The sequence below is a fragment of the Anser anser genome, assembly GCF_964211835.1.
Source record: "Anser anser genome assembly, chromosome: 28".
Lineage (NCBI taxonomy): Eukaryota > Metazoa > Chordata > Aves > Anseriformes > Anatidae > Anser > Anser anser.
Genome location: NC_139749.1, coordinates 2,725,101 through 2,752,189, shown reverse-complemented (window position 1 = coordinate 2,752,189; position 27,089 = coordinate 2,725,101). Strand labels below are relative to the sequence as shown.

The following is a 27,089-nucleotide window of genomic DNA, read 5'->3' as shown; positions in this document are numbered from 1 at the left end:
AAAGGGGCGACGCTTTCCTGGTTTGGGGGGCTTCTGCTCGGCCACAGCCCCCGTGTGAGGTGCGGGGTGGGAAGGGGGAGGCAGGAGCCACCTCCGTGCTGGGGACCCTGGTGTCACCCTGGGCTCACCGGGGCCATCGCACCCTCTGGTGGCGAAGCTCTGGAGGATCCCCCCCCCTTGCGGGCGAGGATCAGAGCAAGGCACAAAACCCACAGGGCCCGACTGGGGCCCCACAGCATCGCCGTATAGGGTGCGGGGGGGGGCACCTGGGGGCCTTGCTTTCCCCCCTGGAAAGAAACCTGGAGGCAAATCCGCCAGCAAAGCCGATGCGTGAATTCACGGGGAAGCCCTGAAGTTACGAAAGGAAAGGTATTTTAATTGTGGTGTTCAAAAGCGTCCATCGAAAAAGTCTCTGCTGCTGCTTGCCTTTTACCTAGGTACACCCCTTCCCCTAAGGAGAAGAGCCCGCCCGTAGCTCTCCTCTCTCCCCCACGTCTCAGAGAGCAGCGGGCAGGGAAACTGAGGCACGGGAGCGACACCTCTCACGCCAAGCTGAGCAAGGTCTGGGTCCGTGTCGCGTCCCCGGAGCGAGCTGGGCCATGCCTTCCCCCCCTGAAACGCTGCAGCATCTCCTCGCCACGCACCCCGCTGCTCCCCAGCCTTAGGGACCGGGTGCTGGTCCCACGGGGGGGACGAGCCCGGCTGCCTGGGCCAGGGATTTGGGGCTGCCCGCACCGCCCGGCGCTGGCGGTGCTGCTGGAGGCGTCGAGCCCGGTGCTGCAGGACCTCACCGTGGCGTCGGGGCCGTCAGGCGAGGGTGCTGCCACCCAGCTCCTCGTCGCTCGCCCCAGGGTCGTCTCCGTCCTCGGGCACCTGCAGCGATGTGGAGATGTGGAGAGGGATGTGGATTTTGGGGGGGGGGGGGGTTTAACGGAGCTGCCTCCCCCCCTGGGAAGAGGGAGGGTCCCCACCCCAATAAACCCACAGGGTCCCCACCCCAATAAACCCACACGGAGGGTCCCCACGCCAATGAGCTCCCAGGGTGCTCCCAAATAAACCAACAGGGAGGGTCCCCACCCCAATAAACCCCCATGGAGGGTCCCCACCCCAATAAACCCACAAGGAGGAACCCCATACCAATAAATCTACAGGGTCCCCACAGGAAGGTCCCCATGCCAATAAGCCCCCAGGGTCCCCACCCCAATAAACCCTCAGGGAGGGTCCCTACCCCAATAAACCCATAGGGTCCCCACACCAATAAACCCCCAGAATCCCCTCAATAAACCCCCAGGGAGGGTTCCAACCCCAATAAACCCATAGGCTTCCCCCCAGTAAACCCCCAGGGAGGGTCCTCACTCCAATAAACCCGCAGGGTCCCCCCCAGTAAACCCACACAGAGGGTCCCCACCCCAAAAACCCACAGGGTCCCCCCCAGTAAACCTCCAGGGAAGGTCCTCATGCCAATAAACCCACAGGGTCCCCCCCAGTAAACACCCCGGGAGGGTACCCACCCCAATAAACCCTCAAGGTCCCCCACAATAATCCCACAGAGTCCTCCCCCCAATAAACCCCCAGGGAGGGTCCCAACCCCAACACACCCCCAGGGTCCCCCCCACTAAACCCGCAGGGAGGGTCCCCACCCCAACAAACCCCCAGGGTCCCCCCCACTAAACCCCCAGTGAGGGTCCCCAACCCAACAAACCCCCAGGACCCCCCCCAATTAACCCCCAGGGAGGGTCCCAACCCCAACAAACCCACAGGGTCCCCCCCAATAAACCCCTAGGGAGGGTCCCCAGCCCAACAAACCCACAGGATCCCCCCCAGTAAACTCGCAGGGAGGGTCCCCACCCCATAGGCTCCCCCCAGTAAACCCCCAGGGAGGGTCCCCACCCGAACAAACCCCCAGGGTCCCCCCCAATTAACCCCCAGGGAGGGTCCCCACCCCAACAAACCCCCAGGCTCCCCCCACTAAACCCCCAGGGAGGGTCCCGTCCCCCCCCACACCCACTTTTACCCCCCCACCCCCCCCTTTACCTCCCTCAGGACCTTGCTCTCCGCCTCCGGGCTCTCCGGGGCCCACCTCAGCACCCTGCTTCCCAGGAGGGCACCTTGGGGACGGCCGGAGCCGGCCGGGGGCGCCCTGAGCGCGGGGGTCCCGCCGCGCTCCCCGGCCTTCCCCTGCCACCTAGCGGCTGCCCGGGGGGGCCGCAGGGCCGCGGACACGCGTGGGGCGGGGGGGGGGTCCCGGGGAAGGGGCTCCCGGAGGAGAAACTCACCCGTGAGGCTGCCCCCGAGGGCGGCGAGGATCAGGGTGACGGGCAGGGCGCAGAGCTGCCACCACGCCTGGCCGCCGGCCGTGCGGCTGCCCTGGGCCACCAGCGGGAACACGCGCTCCAGCCTGAGGGTGGGGAAGGTGGGGGGGGGGGTCTCTGCTCGTGGCTGGAGAAGCCCCCCAGCTCGGGGGGTCGTGGGGCAGCCCCCCCCCCCCCAAATTCTGGCTCTTCTCACCTGCCGCCGTAAGCGTCGGCGGTGGCCAGCCCCGCCAGCAGCGTCCCCACCAAGGTGCCCAGGACCCCCGGCAGCCCGTGGACGTTGTGGACCCCGCACGTGTCCTGGATTTTCAGCCTGGAGCGCAGGATGGGCTGGGGGGGGGAGCACGGAGAGGAGGTGAGGGGGGGATGCTCGCCCAGGGAGGCTGCGCTGCTGCTCGTTTTAGAGCTGATGTGGCCCCCCCAGCGCACCCGGAGGGGGTCCCCCACATCCCCACGTCCTTGGTGTCGGGGGGGGACTCACCGAGAGGAACCTGGAGCCCAGCAGGGAGAGGTGGCTGGCCAGAAACCCCGCCACGAGGGCCCCGAAGGGGGTGAGCAGCATCTCCCCGGCCATCCCCATCACCGCCGCGCCGACCAGGGCGGCATCCTGGATCTGGGCCTGGGGGAGGACACGGTCAGGGCACTGTTCCCGTGGAGAACGTCACCTTTGGGCTGGGATTTGGGCTGCTGCAGGGCTCAAGCTGGGTCTTAACAAAGCCGAGGGAGCCTAACAGCATCCCCTTGCCCCTTTATGTGCCCCGTGGGACGGGACAGGGGTTTGGGTTCAGCTCAGGAGCGGACCTACCGCCTGCAGCGTGCCCTCCTCGTAGAGGATGGGCGAGAGGACGAAGGCGGCCAGGGTGCTCGCTGCCAGCGAGAAGTAGACGTTCAGCACTGCCCAGGGCTCGGTGCTGTCCTGCGCCGTGGTGGCCGAGGCAAAGCTGGGCCAGAAGATCCACAGGTAGAGGGTCCCTGCGGGGAAGGGGGCCAGGCAGGTTTTGGCACCGAGGTCGCTCCCTCCAAGGAATAACTCTTCTCGCTAGTGCCAGGGGACGCAAAAAGGGACCGAGGCCCCATTTGGCAGCGTAGGAGGGTCACGTTGGGCAGGAGAAAAAGCTTTTTCCCCCCATCCCCAGGGAGGTGGAGGCCCTCTGTCCTTGGAGGTTTGGTGGCCTCAGGTTGCCCCGTCCTAGCTCCGGTGCCGGTCCTCCCACCGCCGTCCCCGTGACCCCGGTGCTGCCGGGCTCGAGCTCCGTACCGAGCACAGCGAAGACATCGGGCTGGCGCCCCGCGTCCTGCTGCTCCTCCTGCTCATCCGCACGGGGCTGGCGCAGGGCTCGCGAAACCATCAAGCCGAAATAAGCTCCGAAGGTGTGGACGGTCAGGGAGCCCCCACTGTCGCTTATCTGGTGGGTGCAGAAAACACGGACGGGGTACAGGATCGGTCCCGATGGATAAGGCAGGTCGTGATGACAGGAGGCCCGCGGCCACCCTGTTTTTGGAGGGGCGACTCACCCCCATGAGACTGAGCAGGATGAATTCGTTGCAGGCGAAGAGGGGGACCTCCAGCAGGGTCATCAGCAGCATCTGGATGGGGTTTACCCTGCCCAGAACGGCTCCGGACGAGATCAGGACGGCAGCGGTGCAGAAGTCGGCACTGACCATGCTGGGAAGAAGAGGAAAGGCGTGGGGCGGGATCCGGCGCTGCTGGCTGCGAGTGCAGGCACCGGAGGAAGGGCTGGAGGTGAGCCTGAATCCTGCGTCCCGACCCCTACATCCCAGATCCTGCGTCCCGACCCCTACATCCCAAATCCTGCATCCCGACCCCTACATCCCAAATCCTGCGTCCCGACCCCTACATCCCAAATCCTGTATCATGACCCCTACATCCCAAATCCTGTGTCCCAACCCCTACATCCCAAATCCTGCGTCCCGACCCCTACATCCCAAATCCTGCATCCTGACCCCTACATCCCAGATCCTGTGTCCTGACCCCTATATCCCAAACCCTGCATCCCGACCCCTACATCCCAAATCCTGCACCCTGCATCCCACTGCTCCTGCAGGCTGAGCAGGCGGCCGGCTTCTTGCAGTGCTGGTGCCAAGGGGACGGCTTGGCTTGGGGCAGGCAAGGCCACCGTGCCCCCTAAAAGCTGGCTGATGGCTCGCAAGCCTGGTCCTGCTTGGCCTCCCCATCCTCCAGAGCACAGCGGTGAGTTTTACAGAGGAGGGAGCCAGCGTGCAAGGGATGGAGCCGGGATCGGCACCGTCCCGGCAGCGGCACCCTTCCCTGCCTTACCTCTGAGCACCCACGTAAATCTTGCCCTTCAGGGAGAAGTAGAAAAGCCCCTGGGCCAGGAGGGCCCACTGCACGGCGAAGGCCACGATGAGGAGGCTGGTGGCCATGCTGCCCGGCCCGTAGCGGCCGAGGAAGGCCAGCAGGAACCCAAAGCCGAGGAGAGCCTGGAGGTGGGCATCGCGGAAACCTGGCGGGGAGAGACACAAGGGGGGGTTTGGGGCATGGGGGGCAGGCACAGGGTCCTCTCCATGGGCGGCAGCGATGCTCGCCCAGCCTGCTTGGCCACCTTTTAGGGTTCAAACAGGTTTTGGGTGCTGGAGCCTTCAGCCTTCCCCGCCTACGTGTCCCAGCACCCACGGTGGATGTGTCACCGCCCTTGGAGGTTTCCGGAGGGGACCACGGGCGTACGCCTGTCCCTGCCCGACGTGCGCCTCCTGCGGCTCCGGCTCACCCCACATGCGTCAGCCCCACGCAGATAGCAGCCTCCACAAACTCCATGTGGGGTGCCCCACAGCCTGGAAGCTTCCTGGGGCGGGTGACACGGGCACGAAGGTGGCCAGAGGTGCCAGCCACGGCTGGGGACCCCCCTGCTGCCCCTGGAGACATCAGGGGGACGAGGGGACCCGAAGCGCAAACACCCAGGGGCGTCACCCCACAGCTGGCAGCAAAACCCAGGAGTGGGGACCCATGTCTCCCTTGGGGGATGTGTCCTTCGGGGCCCGGTGCCGTGCCTGCCCCACAGGGACAGGTGACTCAGCACCGGGTGCGGTTACGCGGCGAAACCGGGCGAACCTGCCGGCTGCCGCCCGCGCCGGGGCAAAGGGCTGGTCCCGGGTGAGTTTGAATCACCTGCCTGGCCCCGGCGCTGCCCCAAAGGGTCTGTGCAGGGTGCTGAGCCCCCTGTGATGGCTGAGGGGTACGGTCAGGATCAGCCCCTGGAAAGACAAACACCCTGTGGCAGGGGCTTGGCACAGTTCCCTCGGTGCTACGAACCCTGTGGTTGGTTTTGAAGCCCCCCAAGCGCTGGGAGCAGCTCCTGGGCTTTCCATCAGGGGATGGGGGCAGGATCGGGGCTGCCAACGTGTGTGTGTCCCACACCAGCCATCCGTGCTGAGGGCTTGCCCATCCTCAGCTCACCTGGGGACTTGTGCCGGGCAGCACATGCTCCTCCCAACCACCGGCCCTCCCCGGGGGGCACCCTGGTGAGCCCCACGTGCCCCCTGCTCCCATTTAGGGTCCGGTTCGGAGCTGAGCCTGCGCCGAGCACGGCGACATCCAGCAGCACCCAGGGGGACGGGCGGAGCCGGCCCCTGCGCCCCTCGGGGATGGCGTACTCACGGGGGTACCCCGACCCGGGCTCGGGGTCTCTCCGGCTGCAGTTGGACTGCGGGGAGCAGAGGCCGGGGCCGCTCTCGGGGCCGTACCGGACAAAGGCGGCGAAGAGGACGATGGTGAGGAGCTGGAGGAAGAAGCACAGCCCGGCCAGCCGGAGCCTCGAGGCAGCAGCAGTGCCCTCGGCCATGCCAGGGGGGCGGCGAACCCCGGATCGGGCCGGCGGCGTGTGGGCAGCTGCCTGCAAACCCTGCCTGCGGGGCCACCGGCTCCTGCCCGCGCCCCGGAAGGAAGGAGGCAAACAAGGGCGAGGAGAGGGGCCGGAGGCTGCTGTCGGCAAAGGAGGGGGGATCCCCTCCCAGCCGGGCCAGCTGGAAGGCGAGGGTTTTGTTTGCTTTGCTCTCCTTCGCTCGGCTTTCCGTTGGCTGCCGCTGCCGGGACGTGTTTGTTGCGCGCCCGGAGTGCAAACCCCAAAAAGGAAGAGGAAGAGAAAGGAGCCAAACAAGCGCGTTGCAGCCCGCGTTTGGGAAGCGGCTGCGGTGACTCCGTGCCGTGCCGAGCTGGGACTTCGGGGACCCAGAGCCGGGCCGGGGTCCCCGCGCGGGGAACGACTCAGGGCTGGGGCTGTGGTCGTGGCGGGGCCGCTGGGCGCAGCTGCTGGGAAAATGCGAGCACTGGCACAGCCCCTTCGTGGTGCCGTGGCTCTGGGAAGAAGCAGCCGGCCCCAGACCTCAGCCAGGTGCTGCTGGGGGGGGTTTTAGGGTCTGTTTTGGCAGCCACGCGCATGGCACAGAGCCCACAGCAGCCCGGAGAGGAGCGTGCCGGGCTGTCCCGCGTTGTTTTTGCCTTTCTTTGCGCTTTTCTGTCCCCACTTTGGCTCGTAACAACCACTGAATGGCTTGAGCTGCAGGGGGGGGACGTGGGGGGCTGCTCATGCGGGCAGCTCTGAGGGGGTTACAGCGAGCCAGGGAGGGGGCACGCGGTGCTGATCCCCCCCAGGAGGGTTATTTTATGCGCCATGCGAGGCCGGGAGCGCTGTGTCCTCCGGGGACAGACGGCCGCTTGTCTCGCGCTTCGTTGGCCACGAGCTTCGTCCTCCCCTGGAGATGGACCCGGGGGGGGGGGGAGCTGATAAGGGGGGGCCCAGCACACAGCCCCATTGTGCGCCCCTGCTTTGTTCCCGGCCCCAAGGTGACAGCAGGGGAGCCTCTCGGGTGGCTTTGGGTGAGGCCGGGGGGGTGGCAGGAGGGACCCCCCACACACACAGGAGCCCTGCAGGATGGCATCGGTGAGCTGGGAACTCGATGTGGGGGGCAGGAATTTAATCTGTGTGGCAGGGAGCAGTGTCCCCATGGGGGGAACTGGTGCCCAGGGGGTCTCTGCCCGCACCAGGGGCTGCGGAGCCCTGCGTGGTGCTGACATTTTCCCCTGAATTCCCCGGCTCTGTGGCCTGCGAATAAAAGCACGCTTGTTAGCCGGGAGCGCTGTGTTTTTGCCCAGCAGAACAATAAAGAGAAAGATGCTCACAATGGGAAATTGTGCTTCCTCCTCCCCGTGCGTTCCTCGGGGAGGTGTTTGGGGAAAAAAAAAAAAATAGAAAAAAGAGAGAAGAAAGCTGGAAGAGACGGGGACGGGGCAGGGAGCGAGGGCGCAGCCATGGGAGCAGGCACGAAGGGGCCGCGGGGCCGCGGGGCTGCCGGGACGCTGCCAGCCCACGGACGGTGACGGTGACGGTGACGGTGACAGCAGCGTTGGCCCACGGGGAGGGCAGGGGCCAGCTGGGAGCACCCGAGGCCACCCTTGCAGCCCCGCGTCCCCTCTTCCCGGCAGCACCACGGCGCAGGTTTGAGCTTCCCAGAGCCCTCGGTGCCATGTCGGGGCGGCTGTGACGGAGCCGGGACGCGAGCGCTGGGTGCTGGAGGGGTGGATGGCCACGGCGGCTCCCCTGGGGACGGTAAGAGGTGGCAGGGACCGAGGGCGGGGTGGCATTGGGGGGGTCCGATCCTGCCCGGCTCAGTGCTGTGCGCATCCCACGTGGAGATGTCCCCTTCACAGGGCAAGCATTGAGGTGATGGCTGCGGATGTCCCCACCGCGTCCTCTGGTCTCCAGCAAGGCCGGGGGCCGTCCCGCTGCACGTCCCTGAGCCCATCACTCCCCCCGGGCACCCTCCTGCCCCCAGCTCCAAAGATGCTCCGGCTTCTCCTGCTCAGCTCCCTCTGGCTCCTGGCAGCGTCCCCAGCCTCCAGCATCTTCCAGCGGCCCACGGGGAGCCCGGGTACGGAGCGGGGACGGGGACGGGGGGCACAGGGAACTGCTGCTTGGGAACGGTGCTGGGGGCTGAGCTGCGCTGAGCCAGGATGGGTGCTGGAAGCCAGCTGGGGGTGCTGATGAGGGCGGTGGGGAGATGTCTGGGGCCGCTGAGGTGCTCTGAGCCGGTGCCCGGCTCCCCGCAGCCGCCCCGCGCCTGCAGTACCTGCTGGAGCCCCTGCACGGCGCGGTGCACACGCAGCGCGGTGCCACCGCCACGCTGCCCTGCGTCCTGCGCGCCCTGCCCCGCAACTACCGGGTGAAGTGGAGCAAGGTGGAGCCGGCCAACTACGGGGAGAGCGTCATCATCATCACCAACGGGCTGTACCACAAGAACTACGGGCCCCTCAGCCCCCGGGTGCGCCTGCGGCACAGCCACCGCTACGACGCCTCGCTCACCATCACGGACGTGGCCTTGGAGGACGAGGGGCGCTACCGCTGCCAGCTGGTCAACGGGCTGGAGGACGAGAGCGTCTCGCTCACGCTGCACCTCGAGGGTGAGCCTCGGCTGCCTCCCGGCGGGGAGAGGAGGCCGCGGGTCCCCGCCGTGCCCCCCCTTTGCAATGCCCCTTGCTCCTCAGCACCAGGTTCTCGAGGGGAATGAGCCAAAACCCACTCAGGGAGAGCATCTCGGTCCCCTCCATCCCTGTCCCTGTCCCCCCCAGGCGTCGTCTTCCCCTACCAGCCCAGCAACGGGCGCTACAAGTTCAACTACCACGAGGCCAAGCGTGCGTGCGAGCAGCAGGACGCCCGGCTGGCCACCTACCAGCAGCTCTACAAAGGTACCGCCCTGCTGCTGCGGGGGGACCCAAAAAAACCCTTTCCTGCCCCCGAAACACGCCCTGCTGGGCCGCGGAGGAGGGAAGAGCTGCATGGCAGCGGTGACACTGAAGTCCCCGGGGGCAGCACAGCCCCGTCCCTCATTTTGTCCTCCCTCCGCTCGCCCCGCAGCCTGGACGGAGGGCTTGGACTGGTGCAACGCGGGCTGGGTCCTTGACGGCACCGTGCACTACCCCATCATCAACTCCCGCGAGCCGTGCGGCGGCCGCCTCCTCCTGCCCGGTGTCCGCACCTACGGGGCCAGGGACAAGCAGCGGGACCGCTTCGACGCCTTCTGCTTCACCTCGGCGCTGCAAGGTGCCGCCGGCGCCCCCCCGTCCCCAGGCACGGAGCCCACCGGGGGCCCCTCCTGGGTCCGGTGCCCGCTCACCCTCCATGTCCCCATGTGTCCCTAGGTGAGGTCTACTTCATCCGGGGCCACCTGAGCTTCAAGGAGGCCGGGCAGGCATGCCGCAACCACGGGGCCGCCATGGCCAAAGTGGGGCAGCTCTACGCCGCCTGGAAGTTTTCCGGGCTGGATCGCTGCGACGGGGGGTGGCTGGCGGACGGCAGCGTGCGGTACCCCATCACCGCCCCCCGGCAGCGCTGTGGGGGGCTGCCCGAGCCCGGCGTGCGGAGCTTCGGCTTCCCCAGCAAGGAGCAGCGGACCTACGGCACCTACTGCTTCGCGGGGGCGTAGGAGAGGTGGGCCGAGCCCAGGGGACGGCGCCGGCCCTCGGCACCCAGGTGGGGAGCTTGAGGTGGGGCTGGGGGTCTCGGGGTGGTGTTGGGTGGCTTGTGCATCCTCTGGGGGAGCGGTGGGGCTGAATTGGGGTGGCTCGTGCATCCTCTGATGGTTTGTGCATCCTCTGGGGGAGTGGTGGGGCTGAATTCAGGTGGTTTGTGCATCCTCTGGTGGAGCCGTGCATCCCCTGACGGAGTGATGGGGCTGAATTCGGGTGGCTCTTGCATCCCCTGGTGGAGCTGCTCCCCCCATCCCAGCTGCTCCAGGGCTCGCTGGGCACTGGGGGCTTGCTGGAGAAGCCGGTCCCATTACCAGCCCAGGAAAGGGGGCTCCAATACCCCCCGATCCCCCCACCCCCAGTGTTTCCCTCGCCCCATTCTCGCTCCCCGCAGCCACGAGGACTGGCCGGTGCAGGCGCGCTGGAGAGCTGGGCATTAACGAGCGTGACTAATGGAGTTTCGCTTTCTTAATTAATAAAGCGACGGTAAAGCTGCATGACGAAGCTGTGCCCTCATGTGCCCTCTGCCCCCGGGACCTCCTGGGCTCTCAGCGATGGGGATCTGCCAAGGACTTCTTGTTTCGAGCAGAGGACAGCTTATAGGGACCCCCCCCTCGGGGTGTCCTGGTGTTATCGGTGTCCCTGGCACCGCACTGGGGGGGTTTCTGGGTTGGTGACACAGCCGGGGACAGTTATAAAAAGCACTGGTGCTGGAGATAGCAGCGTGGGGAGACACGGGTGGCCCCAGCCCTGCGAGGTGCCCCCTGCCTCCTGCACGTCTGCCAGCAGCAGCTTCCCAACCCAAACCCTGCCGGGTCCCCGCGGCCACCGGGATTTGGGGACACTTTGGGCTGCGCCTCCCTGTTTCCGTGGCCGTGGGGACGTCGCTGTGCCAGCAGCACTGGTGTGCACCCCATGTTCCCACTTTCAGGGCTGGGTACCCCTGCCTCTCGGCTGCCCCGAAGGGCCGAGGCACGGCTCTGTGCCACCCATTTATCTGCTTTAATCCCACAGCAGCACCGGGGGGGCTTGGGCGACGTGCGCCCGCTCCCAGCAGCGTGGCCGTGTCCAGGACACCGCCTCGGTGTCCCCGTCCTGCTGTCACAGGGCGAGGACCCACAGGGCAAAGGTGGGAGCAAGAGGCTGGAGATGATGCTGCCACCTCCAAGCTGTGACCCCCCCCGCCCCAGGATCCCCCTCAATTTTGGCTCTGTGGTCACTCCAGGACCCCAACAGCCCTCGTGCGAGGTGAGACGCCACGCGGGTCGCTGCTGACTCCTTTTCAGGGGATCTTTAGTTATCGGGGTTTCTTTGTACAGATATAAAACAAGCAGAGGGCGGGCACCCACAGGGCAGGCTCCTCGCCCCGCCGGTGCCCGCGCTGGCGTCCCGGTGCCATCCCCATCCACCGGGGAGCCTCCTGCCTCGGGGACCCGCTCAGTCGCCGGGGTGCTGAGCCAGCCCTAGACGAGGTGGGGGAAACAGGAGAAGAAAAATCCCCAGGTGAAGGGCGAGAGGCTGGGGTGCGATGCAGGGGGAGGGGGTCGTAGCCCCTCCCCCCGCGCTCACCAGGGCGGCAGGAGAGCTGGGGCTGCTCCCACGTCCCGTCCTCGCGGCAGCGGATGACGGGCGAGCGGCGCGGGGCGAAGCCGCGGCGGCACTGGTAGCGGGCGGTGGAGCCGACCTCGTAGCGCGGCTTGGCTTTGCCGAAGGCGTGGGCATTGCTGACGGCGGGGGGGGGCCCGCACTGCACTGCAGGCAGGGGGGGGGCAAGGGTGGGCACCCCTGTGCCAGACGGACCCCCCCCGTGCCACCCTCCAGGTTCCCAGCGTAAACCCCAAGCAAGCGGAGGGTGCCCCCAGACCCTCTCCTCTCCCCGTTTTGGGGCCGGGGCGGGGCGGGGGGGGGGGCACGGCTTACCCAGCCCCATTTTGCAGGTGTAGGACAGGTGGTAGTTGCAGGGGACGTCGCTCCACTGCCCCCCGTCGTGCCACACGATGACCACGCAGTTCTCCCCGGAGAGAAAGTAGCTGTCGGGCTGCCCGGGGTGCCAGTTCTCATAGAGCTGAAGGGGGGGGCGACAGGAAGGGACAGGGGCTGGGGACCGCTTTTTTTGGGGTGACACAGGGCCCCATCCCCGTGCTGCCGGCCCCGGGACCCCGACACCCCGGGGCTGCTGCGCCCGAGGTGTGGCGCGATGCTCGGCGCCGCCGCGGTTTTGGCAGCGGCTTCAAAGCCAGGCTCTGACTCACGCCGTGGGATCGGTCCCAAAGGATGGAGAAGGACAAAGAGGTGCCCGGGGGGGGGCTTCTCGTCCCGGGGGGGACGGGAGCGAGGGCTGGCAGCCCGACTTACCAAGGGGCTCCCGTCGGACCACTGGAAATCCCCCTCGATGGTCCGGTCGTTCAGGCCGATCCACTGGTACTCCCGGTACTGGTCTGGGGGCACGGGGGGGCTTGGGGGGCACAGCCGGCCCCCAGCACCCCCAAAACAGGGCTCAAGGGCTGGAGGCTGCATCTGGGGGGGGGGGGCGGGCTCGGGCGAGGCCGGGAGGGTGGGGGGGGGTCGCCGGGAGAGGGCAGCAGAGCCCCGGTGTCCCCTCCTGTCCCTGGTGGCTTTGGTGTCCCCGGCTGCTCCTCCTGGGCAGTGAGCCCTGGTTCCCCCTGTCCCTGCTGTCCCTCTGTCCCTCTGTCCCCGCTGTCCCTCCTGTCCCTGCTGTCCCTGCTGTCCCGTGTCCCATGTCCCTCTGTCCCTCTGTCCCTCTGTCCCTCCGTCCCTCTGTCCCTCTGTCCCTCCTGTCCCTCTGTCCCTCTGTCCCTCCTGTCCCTGCTGTCCCTGCTGTCCCGTGTCCCATGTCCCTCTGTCCCTCTGTCCCTCTGTCCCTCCGTCCCTGCTGTCCCTGCTGTCCCCTGTGTCCCATGTCCCTCTGTCCCTCTGTCCCTCTGTCCCTCTGTCCCTCCTGTCCCAACTGCCCCCTGTCCCTGTACAGCACAGCCGGGGGAGAGGAGCTCGGCCACTTTTTGGCTCAGCTTTCAGACCTTAAACCCAGCGGGGTGGGGGTGACGGTGTGCCCCTGCCTGCGGCTCCCACGGTCCGCAGGGGCTGGGCTGGCCCCACGTACCGTTGATGAAGTCCTGCTCCTCGGGGGTCAGGATGGTGGCCAGGTGCCCCCCGTAGTGCCTGCACTGCGTCTCCGCGTCCTCCCAGCTCCTCCGGGTGGAGAAGTGCTTGTAGCAGGCTCCCTGGAAGCTCTCCCAGCCGGGGCTGCACCTCTTCAGCGCTGAACCGCGGTGGGGAGCAAGAGGGGGGGGAGAGAGGACAGGATCAGCACCACGGAGCCCAGCCCGAGAGCAACCCCCCCAAAAAATACCCCAGATCCCCACACTTCTGTCTCCGGGGCTGCCGTGCAGGGTCGGCATGGTGTTGGCCCCGCGGGACTCACGTCTCTCGCAGCTGCTCCCTCCGTAGCCGGGCAGGCAGAGGCAGGCGAGGCGGGCGCCGTCCTCGGTGCAGGTCCCTCCGTTGAGGCAGGGGTTGGGGACGCAGCCACCTGCAAGGCACGGGCGGCCCCGCTCAGCGCCGGTGCTTCGGTAGCGCCCGGCATCGCCGCGGCCCCCTCCTCGCTGCAGGAGGGCAGACCCCACAGCGACGGGGTGCAGGATTTGGCCACCACGTGCACAAAGTCTGGGGCACGGTGGCGTGCCCGGAGCCCTTGCATCTGGCCGGGTTTGGGGCTCTGATGTCCCCCAGGAGCGCAAATCCGGGAGCTGGGCGCATCCTTCGCACCGGCGGGCTCACCGCCGTGCCAAGCCCTTGGATGGGGACAGCTCATGCTGTCGGAGCGGCGACGCGATGGCTCTTTTGGAGGGGACATAAAAAGGACAAGCCCGTGGGCCCGTCCTGGCCGCACGTCCTCAGCCTGGGGGCGAGGCGAGCCTCGTGCCTGTCCCCCAGCCCCGCCGCTCTCACCTTCAGCCTGGCCGGGGCTGAGAACTCGCCCGGCGCCAGCCCCAGCCCGCAAAGCCCTTCCCTGGCTGGCACCAGCTCGTTCCGGTCATTAAGGCACGCGGTCATTAACCCGTCCCCGGTTCAAGAGCATGATTAAGGGCTCCAGCAGGGCGGGGAGCAAAAGTCCTTGACACCCCCCGACTGCTGCCGCTACCATCCCCTCCGTGCCAGCCCCGTGGTGCTGGGGACACGCGGATCAGCTCCAGCGGAGCGCAGCGGGGCGAAGAATGAGCTATTTAAGGCTCGAGCACGTCCGGCTCTCTCTGAGTGCCTCTCTCCTTGCCAGGACAAATGCAGCCGTCCTGCAAGGTGCGGGGGTCCTGCAGGACCCGGGCACCCCCTGCAGAGCATCGTCTGTGCGGGGGGCTCAGCCGGGGACCCCGCCTGGGACGCGGGGCAGCGCCTGATCGCGGAGCTGGGAGCATCCCGGAGTTGGGGACCGGGGGGATTTGGGTTGAGGTCACAGCTCATGCATCCACCGGCCTCCCGCGGCGTGGGGGTCCCACCTCAGCCCCCAGGGGGCTTGGGACTGCCCCCGTGCACCCCACAACCCCCTAAAACCCTGCAGCGCTTTGGGGCGCTTGGCTGCGTGCACTTTGGGGGTGCTCCCTGGCACGAGGACGTGGGTGTCCCCCCCCCCAGGGCATAGGGGACAGGAAGCCGCCCGGCTCACATCATGCTCAGCCCCCAAAAGCCCTCGTCCAGGGCCGGGGGTGCAGGGCCGGGGGGATTAGTTCGTCAGTGGGGAACGCGAGCGAGGCAGCAGGCGCGAGGACGAAGGGAAGAGCTAGCCGAGGTGCGTGTTCTAGAAAGCTTTTAATTCCCTTTATTAGTACCACTGTTAGTCAGAGGAGGGTTTGGGGCCTTCTTTTGATATATATTGTTTTTTCATGGAAACAGTCATTAAAACACTTCACAGAAGTAGAAGAGAATTAAGTGCATGCATAGCTCAGACCAATTTGTTTGACAAATATGCGCTTCTCCGGACCTTTAACCTTCCCTTACCCAGCCGAAGAGAGGAGGAGAGAGAGAAAGAGAGAGGAAAGAGACGGACAGACGGACGGACAGAGGGAAGCACAGCGTGAAGGAAAGGCGTTGCTGTTGTCTAGTGCCAGCACACAGCCAGCAGCGCTGCCCCCAGCGCGAGGGCTGCGCGGTGCCGGGGGTCCCCGGCCGAGCTCGCCCCCGCCCCGAGGCTGGCGCGCTCCGTGGGGAGGGCGGGTAGGGGGGCGGCCGTGCTGGGGGCTGGGTCCCCCAGCGGGGTCCCTGCCGGAGACACCCCGGGGACACCAGCACGGGGAGAGGTGAGGCCATCCCCGAGGGTCCCACCTGGTTCTCCGGGAACGGCTGCAAGGAAACCCTCCACGGTTGCGACAGAGGGCACGGGTCGCTCTTCCTCTTCCTCCTCCTCTTCCTTTTCCTTCTTCTCCTCCTCTTCTTCCGAAGACGCAGCAGGTGTTCCAGTGCCCGGGGTTTGCGGCACAGCCTCGTGTCCAGTGGCCGCTGCGTCGCTGCCGCCGGGCACCTCGGTGTGCCACGGGGTGACCACCGTCGCCTCCGCCGCGGGGACCGTGCCCCCGTCCCCTGCGGCTGTGGGCGAGGGGAGCCACAGGGCCCCCGACTGCTCCTCGCCGTCCTCCTGCAGCTGTGAGGGGGGCAGCGGGGACGCCCCCCGGGGGCTTTCGGCCACGTCTCCGGACAGCTCGGCGTCCTCGGCAGCCCCCGCGGCAGGGACGGGGCTGCTCGTCCCACCGGACCCGCGGCCGTGCGGCCCGAGGGCTGGCTCTTGGCTATCTGTCGAGGCGGCAGAAGCGGAACCGGTCGGAGGTGTCACCCCGCTGTCCCTGTGCCCGGGTGGCCCGGGGCTCCTGGTGAGGGCCGGCCGCCCCACGGCTTCCCACGGGCGGCTGGGGAGGCTCGAGGGAGCGGCGGGGCCGGGGGGCCGGGGCTGCCCGTCAGGTGGCTCTGTGTCACCTGCTGTGGCCACCGCTGGGGACGGGGCGTCAGAGGGTCCCTCTGCTCCCACCGTGTCTGGCTCCGTGGGCTGGCCGGGGTCTCGCCATCCCCCCGGGCTCTCTGCTGCGGTGTTCCCGGGGTCCCTGCTCGGTGCGGAGCCCAGCGGCCGCTCCAGCGCTGCTCCCTCTTCCCCTGCAAAGGGCAAGGCAGAATTGGGGTGAGACGCCTGCACCCACACCGGGTGCTTCAGCGCGCAGGGCTGGGAGGGAGACACCGGCACAAAGATGCTCAGGGAGGCAGAAACAGCCCCAGGGCTCCAGGATGCTTCCCCCTCCGAACCGGCGGCACGCTCCGGCTCGGCCATCTCGTGCTGCACCGCAACAGGGTCGTGCTCAGCCCCTCGCCACCTCCTTTCCCTCCTCGGGCTCTTGGCATGGCTAAAGCACCCTCCGGTGCCGACCCTGCCCAACGCACCGCGCTGCCCCGGCCGCGGGAGGGATGGAGCAACATCCCCGAGCCAGCGACGTGCGCGCCGGAGACATCGCCTGGCACCGCTGCGCCGAGCCAGCCCGGCCGTGGGTGCGCCCTGCGTGGGGTGCAGAAGGGACAGAGGCGGCTCGGCCACCCCCGAGCTCCTCGGGCGAGCTCTGCGCCTGCATCCCTGCGGCTCCTCTCGGCGCCCCAGCCCTGAGCGCTGCAGCGGCCGCTCCACCTACCCGTGCGGGACGGCTCTCGCCCGGCCTCTGCGCACTTTCCACCCGTCCCTGTTGCCCCTTCCTCGTCTGCAGGGGACGGGCTCCCCGGTTTTGCACCACAGCTAAGCGGGACGCCTGCCTCGGGGACGGCCGGGGCCATGGGGGAAGGGGTGGCAGAGGTTGGGTGACGTCCTCGAGCTGAGGACACGGAGGTAGCTAGCGGGGGGTGCCAGGCCGCTGGCCCCGGGGCGTCTTCGGGGGACAGGCTCGGCTTTTCCAGCTCAGCGTCAGCCACGTCCTTAAAGAAAGGGACGGCGTAAATAGCCCCTCGCGACTCAATCTCCACTTGCGCTTTGGGCAGCTGCAGCTCCTCCAGCTTTTCTGCCACTGTAACAATCTCCTGGAGGCCCTCGGGCTCTCTGGCTCCGTATTTTCCTGCGGCCTCAGGGATAGAGTTTGTCCCTTCTGTGGGCAGAAAGAAAGTGGGGTATTACTGCCTTGTCCTGGCCCCGCGGCAGCTGGGGACAACCTGGCACCTGCTCGGGGACCCGCTGCTCCTCGAGCCCCGAGCCCCTCCGCAAAGGGCAGGATCAGGCCCCTCTTGCCCTGACCGAGCTGGCAGGTCCCAGGAGTTAGTGGGTTACGGGGACGGCGTCGCGGCGCTGTGGGACGGGTCCATCCTGCCTAGCCCCAGCCTCGGAGGCAGTGGGATTCCCTGCTGAGGGGGAAACTGAGGCACAGAGGCATGTGGTGTCCGGTTGATCCAGGAGAGAGCGCTGGGGTCTCCATCCCGCGAGCCCCCATGGCCCTGAGGGGACTCTCAGGGAGATGGGATGGGGAAGGTTCAGCAGGAGGGTGGTTGGTCCCTCTGCCTGCTATCCCTGTCCTCGCTCATCCCCTCCTGGGGCACCGCAGATGTCCCCCAGTGCGCAGGGTGCCCTCGGCACCCCAGCTGAGCTCACGGCTGCTACCCACTGGTCTCGTTCCCTACCCACGGCTGCGATGTGTGTGCCCTGCAACCCGGGCAGGCTGCGCCCCGCAGCCCACAGGGAGCCCCAAAATGCCCCCAGCAGCCGTGTGGGGCCAAACCGTGCCCACGCAGCCCCCTCAGCGCCAAGGCCGGGGCTGGCGGCACCGACCTGGGAGAGCCGCTGCCCCCCGCAGCCGGCCCTGAGCTCGTGCAGAAGGACGGCGCCACAGGGACATCCCTGCTCTATCGCGATATAGCGGCATGCAGCATTCAGGCCAGCCCCACTCTGTCCCGATGCGCTATTAGGACCATGCAGAGCACCCGTCCTGCGTCACGATGCATGCAGCGTTGAGACCATGCAGGTTACCCCTCCCTATCCCAACGCACCGGCGTGCAAAACCGAGCTCATGCAGGGCATCCCTGTTCTGGGTCGTCATGCACTACTGAGGCGGTGCCGACAGCCCTGCTCCATCGCGACGCGGCGGCACGGCGAGCGCACGGGGGGGTCCCCATGCAAGGTTGCACCCCGAGTCCCTGCCCTGCGCCCCAGGGGTGCCCCGGTTACCTCGGAAGCAGTACGCATCGTATCTGCTCTGGGCATCGGGGAACCCCGTCTGGTTGCGGAAGAGGAAGATGGTTTTGACGCCGGGCAGCGCCCCGCCGCAGCGCTCCCGTGGGGTGACGATGGGGTAGCGGACGCTGCCGTCGGCCAGCCAGCCGGGGCTGCAGGCGTCCAGCCCCGCGCTCCAGGCGGCGTAGAGCTGCCCCGGGCTCGCCAGCACCGCGCCCCGCGCCCGGCAGCGCGCCTCCGCCTCCTCCAGCGTGAACTTGTCTGGGGCCGTCTCCAAAAAGATCTCCCCTGCCAAGAGAGGAAGGAGGAGGGCGTCAGGAGAGGGCTCGGGAACGGGGGCGCAACTGGGGCTGCCACGCTGCGAGGGCTGGATCTGGGGGGGGGGGCACTGTCTGTCCTTGCTGAGTGTCCTGCTCTGCTTTCCCGAGCCGCCTGCACTTTGCCTGAAGCCCGCTGCGGACCCAAAGCTTCCCAAAACCACAACGTGACCGACGCGGGGGCTGCTGCTTCCACCTGGCAGCAGCTTCCGTGCACGCACGAGCAGCTCCGCAGCGGGGACGTGGCACAGGGGGACGGCCCCGGGTCACCAGCGGTCCCCTGGCCGTGCGAAGCATCAGTGCTTCGCTACAGTCATTGAGGCACCTCTAAAAAGGACCGCAGAGGAGCAAATCCTTGCCCTGCCCGGAGCAATACACACGTGGCACATTTCTCAGAGGACCTGCAAGCCGCAGGGGAGAGCCCAGCACCCCTGCCAGGAGCTGAGTGAGGCAAAACCACCCCAGAAATGCTCCTGCTTTGGGAGCAGCGCAGCAGCACCCACCTCCTGCACACACCGGAGCGCCCAAAGTCTCGGAGAGGCTTTGGAGACATGAGCAGCGCCTACAGCTTGGGGAAATTCCTCCGAGTTCTTGGCCCCGTGCGCTGGTGCCCGTCGGGTTGTGGGATGGGGGGGGGGTTATGGGGCCAGGTTAGTGCACGGCCGCAAAAGCAGGGACGGGAAGGGCGCAGGGTTTGCGGGCACCTGGCAGGTCCTCAGCGTAGCAGTACACGTCGTACATGTCCTCCGGGTCCACCACCCCGTAGTTCCTCACCCCGGGGAAGCCGTTCATGTCTCCGTAACAAGCCTCGCGGGGCGTGTGGATGGGGTACCTGGGGCACGAGAGGAAAGTGGGGGGTTGGCAATGGCGGGGGGGGCGCAGGGGGCCCCAGTGGGTGCCAAACACGTGCCGCGGGTGCCAAACGTGTGCCGGGGGTGCCCACCTGACGGTCTGGTCGGCGATCCAGCCAGCATCGCACTGCTCGTAGCCGCCCAGGTAGGCGGCGTACAGCTGCTCGGGGGTGGCGATGCGGGCGCCGATTCTGGCGCACGCCTCCTGCGCCTCGGCGAAGGTGTAGGCGTAGCGCATGGAGCCCTCGCGGTAGTGAAATACAACCCCTGGGGGAGGGAGGGAGGCACGGGGTGGGCGAGGGGCTTCGCAGCGGCCTCCCACCCACGTGGGTGCACCTGCGCGCGGGCGCAGGAGGGGTTTGCTGAGCCCCACCGCGGAGAGCCGAGAAATGGGAGCCGAGGTGTGGATGTCTGTGCCCCCAGCCCCCAAAACCGCCGCTTCTCCCCCAGGTACCTTTAACTCTGAGGTCGAGGATGTCGTGGCCGTCCTCGATGCCGTGCTGCACGTCGCAGCGGTAAATCCCCGAGTCGTTGGGGCGCAGCTCGGTGAGCAGCAGCGAGGCGTTGGTGTAGCGCTGGTGGAAGATGGGCAGGGAGGCGCGGAGGCGATAGTCCTCGCTCACCTTCACCCTGTCCCCCCGTGCTACCAAGATCTCCACCTCCCTGCCCTCGGAGATGAAGGTCCACTTGACCCGGGGGGCGCCCAGCACCGCCCTGCGTCCGGCCGTGCCGGCGGTGGGCAGGGGCCCGAGGTAGGTGATGAGGCAGGGGATGGTGACGTCCCCCGCCAGCACGGCGTCCAGGGCCGGGTGCCGCGGGATGGAGACCTGCAGTGCCTTGAGGTCATCTGGGAGGGGAGAGGAGAGGAGACGTGAGTGGGGCCGGTGTGTGGAGACCCCCCCCCCGGAGCCCGGCTGTGGGGCAGGGGCAAGTGCAAGGTGCGGTGACGCCGTTACCTGTGCCATCTCCGGGGCCAAGCACCTCCGGGACCGCCGCGGGGGCAAAGGCGCAGAGCAGCAGCAGCGGGAGGGCTGAGGCCATCCTGTGCCCTGCGAGGGGGAGGCAAAACCCGGCAGCGGTGCTTAAAGTGGAAAGGAGAATTAAAACATCCGTTCCCTGAGCATGGGGGTGAGGGCGAGACCTCGGCCCGCAGACCCCGGGTCCCCTGGGGACGGCAGAGCCCAGCCTGGCCCCGGCGGCACGGAAAGTCTGAGCGCAGCCAGGCAGGAGGCGATGCCAGAGCCGGGCTGCGCGGCCGGAGGCACCGCAGTTAGAAACCTCCGGCGGGATTTTAATAGCTGGTGTCGAGCAGGGCCGAAGGAACGAGCCGCCGAGCCCCGGAGCGGGCGGCGAGCGCATGTGCACACATGTGCAAGGGGGGCTTTTCGGCGTGCCCGCACATCGGCGTGCCTCACTGCATGCGTGTGCGTGCACGCCCATGGGTGCACACGCGTGTTTGCACATGCACTTGTGCACGTGTGGGAGCGGGCTTTGGTCGGAGAGCTGCCGGGGGATGCCGAGGGCGCACAAAAGCGCGGGGCGGAGGGGGAGGGACGGAGCAGGAGGGCTTCTCTTTGCCATTCAGCTCACGGCAGAGGTTCCCCGCGCTCAGGCTGGGAAAAGCGGGGCTGAGCAAAGCAGCCATTATGTCCCGGGCCTCTCTCAAGGCTGCCTGGCACAAAGGGCTCTCCCCCGCCGGCTGGGGAGCGGCTCTGAAAGGAGAGCCCCGCAGCTAGCGCGGCCGTCGCCAGCCCCGAGAAGCAGCCCCGGGGACGCCGGGGACGTCACCGAGGGGCTCCGGCCACCCGTGGCACCTCGCAGCTGTGCGGAGAGGATGCAGAGAGGCCCCTGAGCAGTGCCTGGCCCTGCAGGAGGAGGGCACGGCCCCGTTATCCCTGCACCCCGCTGCAGAGGCATGTCGGGGCTCAGTGGTTTCCTCGGCTCCCCGTAACGGTGCCGCCCCGGGACGGGAGCGCAGCGCCCCTGAGCCTCGGAGCGGCTTTGTAATTTACGAGCTCTTTGTGCTGAATCGATTTTGGCAGCCACCGAAGGGGATTTGGCACCGCCGCGGTGAGCTCTGGCCCAGGTCGCCGGCTGCCAGAGCCAGGCTGACGGGAGGATGTCCTCGCTGCCCACATCCCTCTGCAAACCATGCTCCCGGGGTTCCCATGGGGCCGATGCATCGGGAATTGGGTGTGAATACAGCCCAAGTGGCAAGGACAGATAGCCTAGCACCATGCACCATGCATATATAGCCCTTAGCACCATGCACCATGCACATCCAGCCCCTAGCACCATGCACCATGCGTGCACAACCCCTAGCACCGTGCCCCATGAACACACAGCCCCTAGCACCCTACACCATGCACATCCAGCCCCTAGCACTGTGCACCACGCACGTACAGCCCCTAGAACCATGCCCCATGCACATCCAGCCCCTAGCACCCTGCACCATGCACGTCCAGTCCCTAGCACCATGCACCATGCACGTACAGCCCCTAGCACCCTGCACCATGCACATCCAGCCCCTAGCACCCTGCACCATGCACGTACAGCCCCTAGAACCATGCCCCATGCACATCCAGCCCCTAGCACCCTGCACCATGCACGTCCAGTCCCTAGCACCATGCACCATGCACGTACAGCCCCTAGAACCATGCCCCATGCACATCCAGCCCCTAGCACCCTGCACCATGCACGTCCAGTCCCTAGCACCCCTTCCCCAGCACGACCTCCCCAAGAACCTGGCCGGCACTGCCAGAGCCAAGCCAGGGGCTTTTTCGGCTTTGGCCGGATCATTTGAATTCAGCCCCACGGCTCCGGAGCGAGGGACCATTCCCCCCTGCCCGGTGACGGTGGCCGGGCTCCAGCGCGGGGGCTGGCCGCCGTCCCCCAGCGCGGCGGAGCGAGGCAGGCTTTTGTCGCGGGCTCCTTTTCTCCCCGTTCCCAAGGCGCCGCGGTGGCGTGAGCGGCGGCCGGAGCAGCCCACGAAGCCCCAGGGAGGAAATTCAAGGGATAAAAAGTCTGCAGGAAGGCAGCGAGCTGGGGACACCGGGCATCTGCTCCCCTTCTATGGCTGGGACGGCGTGTGCCCGAGGGGCCGGGGCTGCGGGGGGATTAAACCTGGCCTCATCCTGCCCACAGGGTCCCGTGATGGCAGGAGACTCTCAGGCGTCACCGTCTGAGGTTTGGGGTTTGAATCTTTTTTTTTTTTTTTTTTGCCACAAACGGAAAAATTTTTTAGGCCACACGTCAGGAGGGGAAAGGCTGGGAGCAGGACCAGGGGATGGTGGCCAACACGCTCGGCGGGCAGGGAGCAGGACTCGGGCACCTCCGAGATCCCGGCCCCGCGGTGACAGCCAGGGGCTGGGGGACGGCGACGAGACGCTTGCGTGCGCACAGACGGTGCCGCCGGCCGCCCTCCGATTCCATGGGAAACCGGGCGGAAAATGGAGCCGCGGCCTCCTTCGGGACGGGAGCGATCTTTCTTTTCCTCTCTCCCCCGAGCCCAGCCCCGCTTTCAGCTGCGGCGAAGCACGGGAGCTGCTGCGAGCGGGCACCCCGCAGCCGAGGCCCTTCCCCTCCCCGTTGCCACCCCTCTGGGGGCTTTGTCCCCCCCCGCGTCCCCGCACGTGCCGGATGCGTCCCCGCTCCCAAGGTGCCCTGGCAGCCCGCAGCGAGGCAGCGCCGCGGAGCAGCGGCTTTCCAGGGATGCTCAGCTGCAGAATGAGTCAGCAGCCGCGGGCAGAGCCTGGCCCCGCTCCAGCCTGCCCCGATGTCCCCACCGGCACCGGGCTGCGGGCGCCCCGACGGCCCCGCACACGTGCCCAGCCTCCCCCGTCCCGGTCCCCCCCCTACACCCCTTGCTGCAAAGCGCTCCCGCACCCTGCACCGCCTGCTGCACCCTGCTCGGGGCCTTTGGGGGGGGGGTGGGGGGGGTGTCTCCCAGCGCCGAGCCCCCCCGTGTGGGATGGGGTGGCAGGGTCGCATTCTGCACAGGGGGTGCTGCGGGAAGCGCCCGGCGGCCTCTTGGCAGCGGCCGCTGGCAGAGCCTAAAAGGCAGGAAGCAGGTGGGGAGGAAAGGGGGGGGGTCCCTCCGGCTGCTGGAGCCGCTCGCCCCCCCCCCCCCCCAGTCTGCGTGGGGAAAAAGGGGCTCCTTGTTGTAGGGTCGGGACGTGCCCCTGATGCTCGGGGAGGCTCCCGAGGTGGAGCCGAGGAGGGCAGAGCCGGGTGGGCAGCCCCCCGAGGGACCCCCCCTGGACACGCACGTGGAGGTTTTGTGCCCCCCCCCCCCCCCCCCCCAGCCGCTGCGGGGCTCCAGCGGGGAAACTGAGGCACGAAGCGGGGCAGGAGCAGCGGGGGGTGCCCCAGATTCTGGCGGTGCCGCCCGGCCCCTCAGCACCCTCGCCTGGAGATGCTCCCTCGAAGCACAAGATCACGGCACCCCGAGGAAGGAGCCAGGCTCCCAGTTTGCCCAGTTAAACCCAGTCCCTGCGGAGCAGCCCCAAAATGCCCCGAGCACCCTCGCGCCGTGGCGCAGGAGGTGGGCGAGGACCTGCCCGGAGGGGGCAGCAGCCCCTCCAGGGGGAGAAGCAACAGGTTCTGGGTTTTGCCGGGGCTTTTCTCGGCCAGGGAGCATCGAGAGCTCGGTGGGATGGGGGCAAGGGGAGCTCTGCGCCCCCCCCCCCCCCCGGCTGGGGGATGCTCAAGGGCAGCGCCCTCCCCCCGGGGACAAACCGCCCAGCCTGGGGAAGGGGCTTGCAGGAAAATCCCCCAGCCCTGGGTGCTCCGCGTGCACGCTCCGGGGCTGCTCAGCGGGGAAAATCCATAAAAATGCTGCAAAATACTTCCCGTCTTCCCCCGGCCCCTCCTGTCCCCTCTGGGACACCGGCAGAGCTACGAGAAAAAAAGGAAAACCCCTGCGGTGCTGCAGCCGCCCCGAGCCCCGGGCTCTCCCCGGGGGGCAACTTTGTCCCCTGAACCCCCGGGGAGACGCGGCCGGGCCCCTGCCCAGCTCCGTGCCTCAGTTTCCCTCCCTGGCGCTGCCCCGACCGCAGCCTCCTCGGCACGAGGACCTGTGCAGAGGCTCCGGGGGCTGCGTGGGGAGGGGACCCCAAAACGGGGCGCTCGGGGGCTGCGAGCCCCTGGCCCCCCCCCTCCCCGGCATCTCCCCCCCGAAGCCTCTTCTCCGTCTCTCCTCGCAGGAGCCCTCCCGAGCTCTGCAGAGCCGCCGAAATAAACTTGCGGAGCGCACGCACGCTGCCAAGGACAAAGCGGGGACCGGCTGGAGCATCCCCGCCGGGGGGGGGGGGGTCAGCCCCAAAATCCTCACCCCCCTGCGAGCGGGGCGAGCCGAACCCCCCGGCCCCCCCCCTCGCTTTCCTTCCAGCGCGGAGGTGAGAAGAGAAATCGCAATTAATAGCGCAATACGGCAGCCGCGCCGGCCGGCTCCCCGAGCGCCTTTGCCCGTCTCCCACCTTGCTCGCTGCGCTCGGGGGGGGCTCCGGGGGTCCGGCACGGGGCTGAGCTGCGGCTTCTCCGGGGCAGCGCTCGGCAGCAGGTTGGCAGCGGGGCTGGGAGCGAGCCGCACCGGGCATAAGTGCGGGCAGCGAGAAGAGAGGAGCCCTCTGTGTGCGCGCGTGGCCGTGGCCGCGGCTCTTCTATTTTTTTTTTTTTTTCTCTTCCTCCTCTTTCCCTCCTCCTTTTATATTTTATTCCTTCCCCTAATTAAGGAAAAAAAAAAATATATTACCGTGCTGGCAGGCGCCTCGTCCCTCCCCTTCCCTCCCTCCTGGCAAAGCCGGCACGGGACCCGTGCGGCGGGCGGTGGATGCTCCGGGCGGGCACGTTGGTTAACCCCATGGATGCAAGGGGCACCCCAACCCCGCCCCCCCCCCCCAACCTCCCCACCGCAGCCCCTCGGTTTTTTGGGTGCTTACCCCAATATTTGGCGTTTTCAGCCAGATTGGGGTGGGGGCTGCGGGCAGGGGTCCCGGTTGCTGGGGCTTTGTCATGCAAACCCCCCCCCCCACCCCGTGCCAGCCCCGTGTGCTGGAGGCACAGTGTGGGGCCGGGGGGTCCGGGGGCTCCACCAGCCCCAAAAGAGCCGGTGTCCCGGCACGCGCCGTGCCTCAGTTTCCCCACCTGCAGCCCATGGGATGGGAGAAGAGGGACATCTCAACGGGGCTGGGATAATGAACGCGTCTCAAGGTCTGGCGGCTCACAGATTGCTCCCGGGGGGGTGCTTTAAGCACGCCAAGCCCCGGATCCTCCCCGCGGAGCAGGATGGGGCTGGGCTGGATTCGGGGCCCTGGGTGCAGCCGGGATTGGGGTCTGCCCCCCTCACAGAGCCGAGCTCCACGACGGAGCTTTTTTTTTTAACCAGATCTCGCTCAAAACTTTCTCTGGCGTGCGGCATCCTCCACCCCGGGGGGGCCGGCGCGGCGCCTGCCGGATAATTGCTCGGGTGAGTTTGCAGAAAGCCGCAGCTCCTGAGCAGAATTAATCATCCGTCGCCCTGGGAAATAATTAGGAGCGGCGGAGAAGGTCTCGTTAGCGGCATGGCTGGCGGGCGATGCGCGCGGCGTGGTGGCACGGGGCTGGGACGGGTAGCGGGACGGACACGGGGACGGACGCAGGGACGGATGTCCCAGCGGGCAGGGGTGAAGCCGGGCCCCCCCAGCGGATCCTCGGCCGCTCGCTCCCGGCGCGGCCATGAGCTCACATCCTGCGCCCGGGACTTTGTGGCCAAACGCTCGGGGATGGGGGGAAAGGCAAAGCGCCTGCTCAGCGAGGAGCCTTACCCATCCTAATTGGGAACAAATGTTCCCCGCCGGCTCGGCAAAGCGGCTCCGCCACGCTGCGCCCCGGGGCCACCGCGCCGTCCCCGGGGCGTCCTGGTGAGAGGGGACAGCCCCGGGGACAGCCGGTGCCTGGAAGGGAGAGCGGTCAGTGCAAGGCGGCTGCGGGGCACAATCCCTATCAGACATCAGAGAATCCCCGTCCCCTGCCGCAGCCCCACAGGAGGCGTTGGGGCCCTCCCAGCCCTTCCCTTTGTCCCAGCACCGGAGGCCCCGTGGGGACCCCATCCAAAAAGTGTCTCCCGGACACCGGTGGTCCCCAGCTGCGTCCCCTTCGTGGTGAGGCTGCAAGTGTCCCCGTGCCCAGCTGTGCTTCCTCCTCCTCCTCCTCCTCCTCCTCCTCCTGCTGCTGCCGGGGCCCTGCTCGAAGCCACGTAGCAGCACCCCGTGCCAAGCCCGCTGGCACCCCGCTGAGCCCTGTGACAGCACGCGCTGCTGGGGGCCGGGGGATTGTGGCCCCCCAAAACCTCCTGCCCCCCGACTGACCTCCGCTGCCACCCCCAAGCACCCCGCAGAGGGAGGGACATCCCCGTCCTGGTGGGCCCAACCCGGAGCACCCCTCAGGGACATGGGTGTCAAAGTGCCAAATGGGTGCCAAATCCCAACCCCAAGCATCGCCTGGGGACGTGGATGTTCCCCTCCTGGGGGCATCCCGACCCCGAGCACCCCCCAGGGACACGCGGATGTCCCCACACTGGAGGCTCCCGACCCCGAGCACCCCCCAGGGACACCGATGTCCCCATCCCAAGCAGCTCCTGGCCCTGAGCATCCTCAGGGACACGTGGACATCCCACCCCGGGATTGCCCTGTAGGGACACCGGGACATCCCCATCCCCGGTGACCCCTGACCCCACAGGGGAAGGGACAACGCGGACCCCCCCACCCCGGGGAGCTCCCCCTGTGCAGCCCCCAAGCAGGGGAGCAGGGGGCACGCTGCCCACCACGGGGGTTTTGGGGTGTCCCACTGAGCCCTGCCGGATTGTCACGGGGACGAGGGGACGGGGGCACGGCAGGGAAAGCCAAAGGAGAGCCTCGGGGAGGAAGAGGG

At 67.8% G+C, this 27,089-nt stretch overlaps 3 protein-coding genes across 9 annotated transcripts; 1 reads left to right on the top strand and 2 right to left on the bottom strand.

The window, feature by feature from the left end:
* Positions 1-355: 355 nt before the first annotated feature.
* LOC310887311 (ammonium transporter Rh type B-like) lies at positions 356-6,269 on the bottom strand. Of its 2 annotated transcripts, none has more exons than XM_083813131.1 (10): positions 5,950-6,269; positions 4,612-4,798; positions 3,828-3,978; positions 3,571-3,718; positions 3,118-3,284; positions 2,794-2,931; positions 2,509-2,642; positions 2,277-2,398; positions 2,035-2,108; positions 356-873 (listed from the first exon to the last, which is right to left on the bottom strand). In XM_083813131.1, exons 1-10 carry the CDS (start codon positions 6,131-6,133, stop codon positions 808-810), a joined length of 1,371 nt encoding a protein of 456 aa, XP_083669257.1. In that variant the 5' UTR covers positions 6,134-6,269; the 3' UTR covers positions 356-807. The 2 variants fall into 2 exon arrangements, with proteins under 2 accessions (XP_083669257.1, XP_083669258.1); XM_083813132.1 differs by having other exon boundaries at positions 677-873; positions 2,047-2,108.
* A 134-nt stretch (positions 6,270-6,403) lies between these two features.
* On the top strand, positions 6,404-10,306 carry HAPLN2 (hyaluronan and proteoglycan link protein 2). 2 transcript variants are annotated; one of them, XM_083813160.1, is made up of 7 exons: positions 6,404-6,682; positions 7,774-7,897; positions 7,999-8,219; positions 8,398-8,748; positions 8,917-9,033; positions 9,203-9,388; positions 9,487-10,306. In XM_083813160.1, exons 3-7 carry the CDS (start codon positions 8,015-8,017, stop codon positions 9,768-9,770), a joined length of 1,143 nt encoding a protein of 380 aa, XP_083669286.1. In that variant the 5' UTR covers positions 6,404-6,682; positions 7,774-7,897; positions 7,999-8,014; the 3' UTR covers positions 9,771-10,306. The 2 variants fall into 2 exon arrangements, with proteins under 2 accessions (XP_083669286.1, XP_083669287.1); XM_083813161.1 differs by having other exon boundaries at positions 6,404-7,897; positions 7,984-8,219.
* Positions 10,307-11,089: 783 nt separating this feature from the next.
* On the bottom strand, positions 11,090-27,077 carry BCAN (brevican). 5 transcript variants are annotated; one of them, XM_083813092.1, is made up of 16 exons: positions 25,985-27,076; positions 24,659-24,904; positions 20,138-20,230; positions 19,636-20,028; positions 19,274-19,448; positions 19,035-19,162; positions 18,008-18,301; positions 16,494-16,937; positions 15,796-15,969; positions 15,151-15,615; positions 13,256-13,363; positions 12,935-13,093; positions 12,169-12,251; positions 11,734-11,878; positions 11,383-11,565; positions 11,090-11,276 (listed from the first exon to the last, which is right to left on the bottom strand). In XM_083813092.1, exons 1-16 carry the CDS (start codon positions 25,986-25,988, stop codon positions 11,251-11,253), a joined length of 3,120 nt encoding a protein of 1,039 aa, XP_083669218.1. In that variant the 5' UTR covers positions 25,989-27,076; the 3' UTR covers positions 11,090-11,250. The 5 variants fall into 5 exon arrangements, with proteins under 5 accessions (XP_083669218.1, XP_083669217.1, XP_083669221.1 ...); XM_083813091.1 differs by having other exon boundaries at positions 15,151-15,969; positions 25,985-27,077; XM_083813095.1 differs by lacking the exon at positions 18,008-18,301 and having other exon boundaries at positions 25,985-27,075.
* Positions 27,078-27,089: the final 12 nt, after the last annotated feature.

Bases quoted from the DNA above. Each gene is read 5' to 3' on its own strand.
- HAPLN2 (XM_083813160.1), top strand. From the start codon at position 8,015: ATGGCTGCGGATGTCCCCACCGCGTCCTCTGGTCTCCAGCAAGGCCGG. The intron at 8,749-8,916 runs GTGAGCCTCGGC...TGTCCCCCCCAG, and splicing joins GCTCACGCTGCACCTCGAGG to GCGTCGTCTTCCCCTACCAG. The intron at 9,034-9,202 runs GTACCGCCCTGC...CTCGCCCCGCAG, and splicing joins CTACCAGCAGCTCTACAAAG to CCTGGACGGAGGGCTTGGAC.
- LOC310887311 (XM_083813131.1), bottom strand. From the start codon at position 6,133: ATGGCCGAGGGCACTGCTGCTGCCTCGAGGCTCCGGCTGGCCGGGCTG. The intron at 3,979-4,611 runs GTAAGGCAGGGA...TCTTCTTCCCAG, and splicing joins ATTTACGTGGGTGCTCAGAG to CATGGTCAGTGCCGACTTCT. The intron at 2,932-3,117 runs GTAGGTCCGCTC...GTCCTCCCCCAG, and splicing joins AGGAGGGCACGCTGCAGGCG to GCCCAGATCCAGGATGCCGC.
- BCAN (XM_083813091.1), bottom strand. The intron at 19,449-19,635 runs GTACCTGGGGGA...TCCCTCCCCCAG, and splicing joins CCTCGACCTCAGAGTTAAAG to GGGTTGTATTTCACTACCGC. The intron at 18,302-19,034 runs GTGCCCGCAAAC...CTCTCTTGGCAG, and splicing joins CTACGCTGAGGACCTGCCAG to GGGAGATCTTTTTGGAGACG.